This window comes from Myotis davidii, unplaced genomic scaffold, assembly GCF_000327345.1.
Source record: "Myotis davidii unplaced genomic scaffold, ASM32734v1 scaffold292, whole genome shotgun sequence".
Lineage (NCBI taxonomy): Eukaryota > Metazoa > Chordata > Mammalia > Chiroptera > Vespertilionidae > Myotis > Myotis davidii.
The window spans coordinates 122138-134261 of NW_006285042.1; the positions used below are offsets into that span (position 1 = coordinate 122138).

General features: G+C 43.7%; 1 protein-coding gene and 1 pseudogene across 1 annotated transcript in view; one reads left to right on the forward strand and one right to left on the reverse strand.

Annotated features, from left to right (window-relative positions):
* The window catches only part of KPNA1 (karyopherin subunit alpha 1), a 62177-nt gene that overhangs the window by 44151 nt on the left and 5902 nt on the right, over positions 1-12124 (forward strand). Inside the window, exons 10-11 of the mRNA XM_015558485.1 lie at positions 5964-6089; positions 8717-8844. Coding sequence (XP_015413971.1) covers positions 5964-6089; positions 8717-8844 — 254 coding nt within the window. The remainder of the gene's footprint in view (positions 1-5963; positions 6090-8716; positions 8845-12124) is intronic.
* Positions 4299-4691, reverse strand: LOC107181776 (annotated as a pseudogene).

Genomic DNA, 12124 nt, shown 5'->3' on the forward strand with positions numbered 1-12124 from the left:
TTTGATCACTACCTCACATGTGTATCCACACTGCCCTGTCTTCTCATCTTCAGGTCTTGTTATGACAAAACACTGTTTTCTCTAAGAAGCCTTGTTTGCTGTCATACTCTTAAGTTACTGCTCCTTCTTTTGTTTCATCCATCATGGCACTTATCACACTGTATTATAAGTAACTAGAGGCCCGGTGCACGAAATTCGTACACTGGGGGTGGGGGGGAATCCCTCAGCCTGGCCTGTGCCCTCTCACAGTCTAGCACCCCTCACTCCTTACCGCCCACCTGCTTGCTGCTCCCTACCACTCGGCTCGCTGCTCCTCAGTGCTGCCGCGGAGGTTCCTGCCACTTCTGCCGCCCTCACCAGCCATGAGCCCGGCTACTGGATGAGCAGCACTCCCCCTGAGGGAACTCATTGTACCTCCAGGCCCTAGTTGGTGTGCATCAGTAGTTAGAGTGTCCTCCCATGCACCAAAGGGTCATGAGTTCGATTCCAGGTGAGGGCACATACACAGGTTGTGGGTTGCTTGGGCAACTGATCAATGTTTCTCTTTCTCTTTCCGTCTCCCTTCCTCTCTCTCATAGAATCATTGAGAAGAACATATCCTTAGAGGAGGACTTAAAAAGAAAAAAAAAGGCTGGTTTGGTTCAGTGGATAGTGCTTCTGCAGGCAGACTGAAGGGTACCAGGTTGGATTCCAATCGAAGGCATATACCTGGGTTGCCGGCTTAATCCAGGGCCCTGGTTGGGGATTCAGCAAGAGACAACCATTTGATGTCTCTCATATTAGTTTCTGTCTTTCTCCCTCCCTTCCACTCTCTAAAAAAAAAACAAAAAACAAAAAAAAATCAATGCAAAAATGTCCTCAGGTGAGGGTTAACAAAAACAACAAACAAACAAACAACACCCATTCCCAGTGTGATTATTGAAGGAGTATATGAAGTATTTGTTGAATGAACAGGAAGGGATAAGACTTTGCTTTCTAACTGTTTTAGCAACTGCAAGCCAGAGGGTGTATTTTTTAAAATATATTTTATTGATTTTTACAGAGAGGAAGATAGAGGGATAGAGAGTGAGAAACATCGATGAGAGAGAAACATCGATCAGCTGCCTCCTGCACACCTCCCACTGGGGATGTGCCCGCAACCCAGGTATATGCCCTTGACCGGAATCGAACCCGGGACCCTTCAGTCCGCAAGCCGACGCTCTATCCACTGAGCCAAACTAGTTAGGGCCAGAGGGTTTATTTTTTATTTTCATTTTTATTGATTGATTATTTTAGAGAGAGGAAGGGAGCGAGAGAAACATCAGTGTGTTGTTCCACTTACTATGCTCTCTTTGGTTGCTTCTTGTCTGTGCCCTGACCAGGGATCCAACCTGCAACTTTGCTCTATCAGGAGGAGGTTCTAACCCACTGCTCAAGGTGCTGCCTGTCAGAGCCCCTCAACAAAATCCCTCTGGTGTGCCCTGGCCCGTGCTGTGGGTCGGAGCTCCTCTGCCACAGCAAACGTTTGGGTTCCATTCTGTCAAGTTTTGGGTTTGATTCCTGGTCCAGGCTGACTGCTGCTCAGCAAATGACCAAGGACCATTGAAGTCCATGTGCTCTAGTCATTCGGCGGGGACCCGGGGTTCCATGGCTGACTTGGCCGACTCTGATCCCTGCTACCTCCATCCAGGGCGACTTCAACTATAAAAGCTACGTGGCCTCCAGGTAGATCGCCCTCTCCATGGCTCACCAGGCTTGGTTTCTGCGCAGTTGCCCTGGGAGGTGGATTTCCGGGTTCCCAGGGAGAGCGCCCTTCGATCCAGACTCCCAGGGAGAGCCGGTTGGGGGCTGAGTGCTGGCTGACCTCTGCAGTTGCCCCACCAGCCCCGCTCTCCCCTGCCTGTGGCCCCGCGCTCACTTCCTGATCTCAGATCGGGACCACAGGCACCTCAGTACCCAGTCCCCTGGGTGCCGCCATGCCTGCGGCCCAGCCCCTCCCTTCGCGATTGCAGATCAGATGGCTGGAGGCAGGTTGCACCCTGGGCCTGCACCCGGTGCTCAGGGTGCTGCCATGCCTGCTGCCCCGCCCCTCCCTTCATGATCACATATCCAGGGGCCACAGGCACCGGCTGCACCGGATGCCCTGGGTGCCACCATACTTGTGGCCCCGCCCCTCCCTTCACATAGCAGATCAGAGGGCTGCAGGCAGGCTGCACCCTGGGCCTGCACCTGGTGCCCAGGATGCTGCCATGCCTGCTGCCCCACCCCTCCCTTCTCCATTGCAGATCCAGGGGCTGCAGGCACAGATGCCCTGGGTGCCACCGTGCCTGTGGCCCTGCCCCTCCCTTCGCATGGCAGATCAGAGGGCCGCAGGCAGGCTGCACCCTGGGCCTGCACCCGGTGCCCTGGATGCTGCCGAGCCTGCTGCCCAGCCCCTCCCTTCGTGATCGCATATCCAGGGCCGCCTCTCCCTTCAAGATCGCAGATTAGGGGACTGCAGGCACAGGGGCACCCGGTGCCGGGGTGCCCTTGTGCCTGGGGCCCCGCCCCTTTTTTCACCATTGCAGATCAGGGGGACGCAGGCCAGTCGGCACCCCTGGCCCCGGTTGTCCTATACCCCGGCTCTCTCTTACTCCGATTGCCATGGCAATCACCGGCACCCCTGCTGGGGGTGTCGTCTGGCCAGCTGGGCTTTCTGATGGCGATCACTGGCTGGGGGGCTCTTGCCAGCCACCATTCTTCCATCTTTCCCCTTTTGCCTCCCATCATTGCGCCTATGTATGCAAATTAGCCGCCATCTTTGTTGGCAGTTAACCGCCATCTTGGCTGGCAGTTAATTTGCATATTGCCCTGATTAGCCAATGGGAAGGGTAGCGGTCATATGCTAATTACCATGTTTCTCTTTTATTAGATAGGATTAGCACTGTATTATAGCTGTTTAATCACTGATTGTAAGCTTCTAGAGGGGAATCTGTGTCAATCTTGTTCATTTTTATGTCTCTGTAATCTAATAGTTCCTGACACAATGTGTAGGAACTAAAAAAAATATTTATTGAATGAAGTTCTGAATCTATACATCTAATTCTGACTTTCTCTTAATTTTCAGTCCCATATATCCAGTAGCCTGTTAGATATTTCTGCTTGCATGTCTCACATTTGTCTCTTACAATTTGTTCTTTTCCCACAAAGCATGTTCCAAATCTTGATTTTTTCCATTGCAATTAAAGATACAACAATTAAAGATACTACTCTTCATCCACACTTGAAACTTTGCAGTCATATTTGATGTCTCCATATCTCTCAGACTTTGTATAGTAAGTCACCAGGTCTTGTTGATTCTTACTGTTATCTGATTCATGTCTTACCTTAGTGTTGCCAGATCTACGTCCTATCATCTTATTTTGGTTTCCTTTTTTTTTTTAACATAAAGGTTGTTGCTGTACCCACCTGATTCATCTTCCTACTCTCCCAAGCATTTATCCCCCTCAGTTTATTCTAATAACAGCTTAACCTTTCTTAAAATAACCTTGTTCACATTATTTATTTTCCTCTTCAACAAGCTTCAGCCTAGCTGGGTGGCTCCGGGGATAGAGCGTCAGCCTGTGGACTGAAGGGTCCCAGGTTCGATTCTGGTCAAGGGCACATGCCTGGGTTGTGGGCTCGATCCTCAGGAGGGAATATGCAGGAGGCAGCCAATCAGTGATTTTCTCTCATCATTGATGTTTCTATCTCTCTTCCTTCTTCTCTGAAATCAACAAAGATATATTTTTTAAAAAATAAACTACAGGGAAACTTAAAAAAAAACCAACAAGCTCCTTTAATGCCTATGACAGTGGTCAGCAAACTGCAGCTCGCAAGCCACAAAATACCGACTTCTGCGCATGGGCCACGAAGTTTCAATCGCACTGTATGTGCGCGCCTGCATGTGGTATTTTGTGGAAGAGCCACACTCAAGGGGCCAAAGAGCCACATGTGGCTTGCGAGCCGTACTTAGCCGACCACTGGCCTATGAGATAAAGAACTTTGAAAGACTTTAAGGAATTTGTACTTCAGAGTTTCAGTCTCATTTTTCTTTTTGACCTACTGTTAATTTTGGTCTATTTTCTTATTTTGGTACTTGTGGTAGCCGATCTCAGCATTTTCTCATTTCTTTTTTTAGTATGTTTTTATTGATTTCAGAGAGAGGGAGATAGAAACATCAATGATGGGAATCATTAATTGGCTGCCCTCTGCATACCCCCTACTGGGGATCAAGCTTGCAACCCAGCCATGTGCCTGACTGGGAATCAAAACTGACCTGGTTCCTGGGTCAGCGTGCATTTTCTCAGTTTCTTTTTTTTTAAAGGTCTCACACATTTATTATTGAACCAACTGACTACTGCAGAAATAAAAAAGTCAGCAGAAAAAATCATGAGTCCATTAACTTTTCAATTAAAATGCCCCAACTGTCCATCCAGACAGTAGCGATCTTTTCAATCATTTAAAGAAGTAGGAAACCTGGATACAGCATAAATATGCGAGTCATCTCTCATGTGTGATTCCTCATAGACCCAGTTTGGTTCTTCTCCAATGTCTCTTCTTCGAGTTGTACATCATTTTATTACCAGTTTTCATCTGAATCCATTGGGGAATGGGCCGGTTGTGCTTTTATTTCTTGGCCAGGAACTTCTTGAACCTGAAAGTCTTGTCAGAAGACATGGTGAAGAAGAAGCTAACGCATTCACCTCGACGGTGGAGAAATTGCTCATTTTCTCATTTTTAACCTACCTTTGGGGGTCCTTTCTCTGCTTTTAAAATCTTACCCCTACTCTCTATGAAGTCTTTTTCTGACAACTCTTCCCCAAGTCTTATGTTTAACTTCTGATGTGTTTATTTTACAGATCACGTATTTTGATGTTTTAAAAGTTGCTTTGTGACATCTTTTATACTGTTATTTAGAAAGGTTGTATTTGTTTAAAGTTTTTTATTGTTTTGAGCTACATTAATTTAACAGGCAAAAAAAAGGACTTCCTTTTAATTTGCATTTCTGTCATTTCTTGTGAGATAATTTTCTATTAAAATTTTAGTTTCTCACCAATTTACATATTAAAGATAGCAACCCTCTTATCTATTGCATTTTCCTATTTTTCATTGTTTTTATGCTTGAAAAGTCCTTCACTATCCCAAACCAGCTATTTACTGAGATTTTCTTCTGTTTTATGATTTCTCTTTTATATTCATTAAACCAGCTGCAAAATTTATTTTTATAACTAGGGTTAAGAAATGAGTTTTAAAAAAATATTTTCAACTCCTTTATACTAGTACCAACTATTAAATAAGACCACCAGTTATTGTGGGAGGAAAGGATTAACTTTATTATGTACTTAATTCTTTATAAATATCTGCATTTGCTTTTGGACTTGTTATCTATTCTGTTGTTCAGTAGTTGATTCTTGAGCCAGCCACCTATTATTTTAATCATGACAACTTTATGATTTTAGTTTTGGTAGAGTAGCTCTCCTTCATTTCTTATCTCCCTCACCCTTGTAAGCTGTTTGGTAGCTGGGGACATACTCTTTTTATCTTTGTATCTTATAGTGCTTCATTAAGTATGTATTGGTTCATTGACTACCAATTAGAGGGTTATCAGAGGACTTAAAATTCTGAGACCACTTTTTAATTTTTGGCTGCTTGATACAGTACCCATTCAAAGGCATTTTAATATGCTGTAGGGATAGGAAAGTAACTAAGACATTATTATATCTTACTAAGTATGGTTTTAGTAGTTGACAATGTGTACAATGAAACTGCTTTGATGATGTTAGAAACTAATTCTTACTAGCAGTGAATACTTTTTTACATATATAAAGTTATTTGTTTCTAAAATTTCAAGGGGAGACATTAAGTTATTTCTTTGCCTTTTTTCTAAAATAAAGTTTTTGAGTTAAAGATTTACTTATATTTGTTTGCATCAATAAGTAAAATTTTCAAACTTCTCATTTTAGGTAATTTTGAATTGCTCCGCTCTGCAGAGTTTATTGCATTTGCTGAGTAGCCCAAAGGAATCTATCAAAAAGGAAGCATGTTGGACAATATCTAATATCACAGCAGGAAATAGGGCCCAGATCCAGGTAATTTCAATACATAGCATCTGTATTTTTTTGCATATTTTTATGGATAAATAAGATTTTTTTTTCTGTCAGTCTTTAAAGTATATATTTTTTCTATTGCCTTGGAGGCTACTTACTGCCAACATTGTTCTCTTATTTGGTCAGTCTTCATCTTTTTAAAAAACCCTATTTTGAAGAAGATAAGTCTTTTGAACTTACACTTGGGCCTTGGTATTTCCCTTTGCCTTTAATATTTGATGATTTTCCAAGATAGTGTAATAGTGTCTTGTATTCTTGCAGTTTTGTTGGACTTTATGCTAAGCAGGTTAACTTTACTCTTGCCAAGTAAAATACTTATTTTCTATTGGACTCATGCATTAGATTGCTTTAATTTTTCATGAACCTTTGAGGACCCATTTTTCTCTAGCTGGTTATCTGCCCTTTTATTCTTACACTAGGGGCCCAGTGCACGAATTTTTGCACCTTCAAAGGAACCTTGGGCTGCAATGCTGCTGTGGGCACAGGGGTGGATGTTGGCCCTCCCACTGCAGCCCCTGGTCCCCTGTCTGCTGGCAGCCCCGTTCCTGCTGCTGCCGCTCCCACACACTGAAAGAACCAGCCCAGCTCGCATCCGCTGACAGTGCAGAGCGATTGGGGCTGGCGCCAGCAGCGGTGCAAAAGGTGGATGCTGCCCTGATTGCCCCTCAGGAGCAAGCGGAGGTGGAGAAGCCCTCAGGGGCAATCAGAGCTGGCAGCAGGTGCGAGCCGCAGCTCGGGTGCTGGCTGCCAGCCCCGATCACCCCTCAGGAGCAGGGGGAGGTGGAGAAGCCCTGTGGGGCAGTAGGGGCCGGCAGCTGCCACTGGCACCACTGATGGCGCCAAGCCATCAGGGCTGGTGCTGAGTGGGGCCAGCAATGGCAGCAGGTGCGAATACTGGGCAGGACCACGGCGCATAGAAACAAAGAATTTTCAGTAACCACCAGAGGCTCACCCCAATGACAGTGACCGGCACCCCGCCTTGGTCTGGCGCCCCCGCTCACCTGCTCCACCATGTTCCATGCACGCCCCCTGGTGGTCAGCACACGTCATAGAGACTGGTTGTTCTGCCGTTTGGTCTATTTGCATAGTAGGGTTTTATATATATAGATCAATGGGAGAATAACCCAAGTGGAAGATTAGCAGTGGTCCAAATGGTCCAACATAGGCCATGAGAAAGGCTGGAACAATGGGTTGAAAAACAACTTAGGAGATTTTGAGCTGAGTGGAATCGTAGAGGTCATCTAATCCAGCATTCTTGTTTATAGATGAAACTGAGACTCAGAGAAATAAAATTATTTTCTACAGGGCATCTCGAGTAAAGGACAGAACCAAGATTAAGTGTCTTTCTGCTAAACTTTGCTTACTGCTCTCATTGGTATAATAGATAAAGTTCTCATCCAGGAAAGCATGGGTTAAGTTAATCATCCCTTAACAGAATTCTATCATGGACAGACATTGGTAGCTATTGCAGTTCATAGCTTACATACAAGGTGATTTTAACTGCAGTTGATTGCTTGCTATGCACCAGACTGCTATGTAAAACTCAATTTTTTTTTTTTATTAGAAAATGATATGAACCAATTTAGGTACTTGAGCTAAGGAGAAACATGAAGAAAATAATTTGAGGAAGACTACTTTAGTGTTAGTAGGGTAGGTGAGAGGGACTGAGTAAAAGTACTCTGTCCAACTAAAGGCTTTTCTGGTAATCTGGATTGAGGTGGTGGCTTGGACCAGAATGGTGGCAGTGCTAAAGGAAAGGAAAGAAAGGATGGACCTAGAGCACTTTAAATTGAAAATGTAAAAGATGTGGTGACTGATTGAATTTAGAATAAATAAATACAAAGAGAGCCTTTGTGAATTTGACAAATTTGAAAGGAAACCTGGTATAGAGGGCAGATGATGTGCTTGAGGCGATTAGCAGATCTAAAGTAAGCTGTTGGCCATCCTGGGTTGGAGCTCCAGTGAGAAGGGAGTCACAACCAGAGTTACAACACACATGTCAGGGTGGATGCTATGAGAGAAATGAGAATAGCAGAGGAAGAAAGAATTGAACTTTTATTGTGGGTGGACCAAGACAGGATAATAAAAGAGAAAACTCAGAGGTAAAACTAGATTACAAGGTCACAGACTCCAGATATCAAGTATGGCCAAAAGGTTAAGGATAATGAGGACTTAACTCCTCCCTATTTATTTTTAACACGGGGAGGGATGCCATTAGTGAAACCACCTGAAAAGTTATAATTAGTATTATGAAAACTTTTTTTAAAAGCACATGTTTTTATTGATTTTAGAGAGGGAAGAAGCGGGGGAGAGAGAAATATCGATCGGCTGCCTCAGGCATGCCTCCTACTGTGGTTTGAACCCCAAAACCCAGGCATGTGCCTTTACTGAAAATTGAACCTAAGACTTTTTGGTGCATGGGATGATGCTCAACCAACTGAGCTACAGCAGCCAGGGCATATCATGAACACTTTTATAAATTTTTGTTTATTATTTGTCAATTGCAGTTGACATTTAATATTTTATGTTAGTTTCACATGTACACATAGTGGTTAGACATTACAAATCTTACAATTTTCCTTCCCATTTAATTTTTTCTTTAATTTCAGACTGTGATAGATGGCAACATTTTCCCAGCCCTCATTAGTATATTACAAACTGCTGAGTTTCGAACAAGGAAAGAAGCTGCTTGGGCCATCACAAATGCAACTTCTGGAGGATCAGCTGAACAGATCAAGTAAGTACTAGCCAGGTAGCATCTTATAAATTAAAGGAAAGTTTTTCTCTACCATTTAAGAATGCTAATTCTAGCCTCCTGGAACATGATTCTGTTTCATAATTTAGACACAAATAGATGTTTTATTCCTTATACCTTTCCCATGCCTTCTTGCAAACAAATTCTGGGATGTGAGAAGTATGGCAAAGTTGAGGTTTGAAGCAGAAATAATTATAGGGGTGGCTTCAGCACACTCTGGAGCTGCTTGGTCAGAAATTTCTTGAGTAGTCTAGAAGGTTACATGTAGAATCCTTAGAGTCCAACTTTAATAGTTAACTCTTGCTCTTTCTAGTTTAAATGGTTTAATTGGACCAGACTTGAAAGAGAGGTCTATCTTAGGGTAAAGTCCCAAATTCAGTGGAGGCAAGTGTCTCCTAAAGTAATATAGTATTCAGTAAAGAGAGAGAGAGAGATCTGTATCAGCTAGAGACTCAAATGGCCCCTTGGGTAGTAGCAGCTTATAATCTTAACACGTTAAGCGCCCAGCCTGTTTTGTCTTCCGGATGGAAAGTATAGTGTCAGTCACCGGTGACTGACTGGGCGCTTAATGTGTTAACTAGAGGCCTGGTGCATGAAATTCGTGCATGTGTGGGGTCCCTAGGCCTGGTGAGTGATCAGGAGTGGTTCCCCGCCTTTCTGCCTCCTCCTTCCCCCACTCCCTCAGCACCCTGCCACCACTGCTGGTTGCCTGCCATGTTCTGCACTGTCCCCGGTGGTCAGCGCACATCATAGTGAGTGATCGAACTCCTGGTCTCCCAGTCGAACTCCTGAGGGGACAATTTGCATATTAGCCTTTTATATAGGACTAGAGGCCCGGTGCACAAAATTCATCCACAGGGGGGTGGTCCCCTCAGCCCAGCCTGCACCTTCTCCAATCCGGGACCCCTTGGGGATGTCCAGCTGCCGGTTTAGGCCCAATACCAGGGATCGGGCCCAGACCAGCAGTCATACATCCCTCTCACAATCCTGAACCACTGCTCCTAATTGCTCACCTATCTGCCTGCCTGGTTGCCCCTAACTGCCCGCCCACCAACGTGATTGCTCCTCACTGCCTCTGCGTGCTGGCCTGATCATCCCTAACTGCACCCCGCTGCCGGCCAGGTTGCCCCCAACTGCCCCCTCCCTGCTGGCCTGGTCACTCCTAACTGCCCCCCCCCCGGCCTGGTCACCCCTTACTGCCCCCTCCTGCCAGCCTGGTTGCCGGGATAGCTAGAAAAAGGCATTTGTAGGGTAGGAATCATAAAAAATAATGAAATCTTACCATTTGTGACAGTATGGATGGACTTAGAGGGTGTTATACTAAGTGAAATAACTCAGGGAAAGACAGATACCATATTATTTCACTTATATGTGGAATCTAAAGAACAGACGAAACATAAATAGAGTTATAGATACAGAGAACAGACTGAGGGTTGCCAGAGGATTGGGGGTTGGGGACTGGGTGAAAAAGGTGAAGGGATTGAGAAGTATAAATGGGTAGTTACAAAATTGTCATGGGTCCCGGGGGATCAACAGGGTGGGTGGAGTGAGCAGTATGGCTGCTCTCAATCCTGTCCTCAGAGGCCCTGGCAATTGCTGCAAGCGCCTCCGAGAGAAAGCTGCCCTCGAGTTCCAACCAATGCCAGACAGTCCAGTTTCTCCCCAGAGACTCGCACGGAACTGGGGCTCAGAGCCTGAGACTCCCTCCCGATTGAAAAAGACAATCGTGTCCTCAGCCACCAGCCCTCTCCGAATGCACCTCCGCACTTTTGTATTTAACTTCCGCTCTGCACCTCCTCTGAGTCTCATTATGCTTTTCTCTTTCCTCCAGTTGTAGAATTTCCACTCAGCCAGCCTTCCTGTGGTTCTGGATGATGTCCGTTCCGTCTTTTAGTTGTATTTTTGAAGTGGTTGTGCGAGGCAGCAATCTCTGGTGTTTACCTATGCCGCTATCTTGGTTTTTCCTCTCCAAATCTGTTTTCTTAATTGAAATAGTTAAACTGTACACATACATATTTTGAAAACATTTCTAAAATACTGTGGTAGCTTTCATCAGAAAGTATTCAGGGATATTTTGCTCAGTTAGAGAAGAGAATGGCGACTACCCTTTTAAAAATTTTGCATAGCTATTTATAATAATTAAGTTAGTTATCAATATTCTAGCAGTTTCTTATTAATTAGATGAAGCGTTTTCTTAAAAAGATTATTATAAAAATATTATAGTCCAAATTATTGAAAATAGACTGGCTTTCTGATAAAGATATCTATGTGGCTTCTGCTCTTTCTTGTTGGGAAGACAAGATTTAGATAGTTTTTAATTATAGAAAATATCCATAATTCTATGCTAAATTAACCAATTATAAACATACCACTATAGTGGTCTTTATTTATTTATTTTAATGTATTTTTATTGATTTCAGAGAGGAAGGGAGAGGAAGAGAGAGATAGAAACATCATTGATGAGAGAGAATCATTGATCGGCTACCTTCTGCACACCCCACACTGGGGATTGGGCCCACAACCCAGGCATGTGTCCCAACCAGGAATCAAACAGTGACCTCGTGGTTTATAGGTTGATGCTCAACCACTGAGCAATGTAGGTGTATCGGTTTTTGTGTGAACATAAGTTTACCTCATTGGGTAAATACCTAGGATTAAGATTGCCAGATTGTATAGAAAACTTTGTAAAAAACTGACAAGCTGTCTTTCAAAGTGGTTTATTCTAATTTGCATTCTCACCAACAAAAAAAAGATGAGTTTCTGTTGCTCCAAATCCTTACCAGGATTTGGTATTGTCAGTGTTTTGGGTTTGAGCTATATCAGTAGGTCTGTAGTATCATTGTCTTAATTTATAGCCCCCTAATGATATATATAGGGTGTCCCAAAAATATGTTTGCTCACTTTAACAGCTGATTCTATTACGTTTTGAAAACGAAATGTATCTTAATAAGCACTGTCTTTATAATTATTCAGTGTGTGTATACATTTTTTTTTCGGATACCCTGTATATGAGTTGAGCATCTTTTTATATGCTTACTTGCCATTGTATATCTTTGGGGTGTATGTTCAGATCATTTGCCCATTTTTATATTGAGTTGATTTCTTATCTTTATTTATTTATTTTTTTATTTAAATCTTTATTGTTCAGATTATTACATTTGTTCCTCTTTTTTCCCCCCATAACTCCCCTCCTCCCAGTTCCCGCCCCACCCCCTCCCTCACTCCCCACCCACTGTCCTCATCCATAGGTGCACGATTTTTG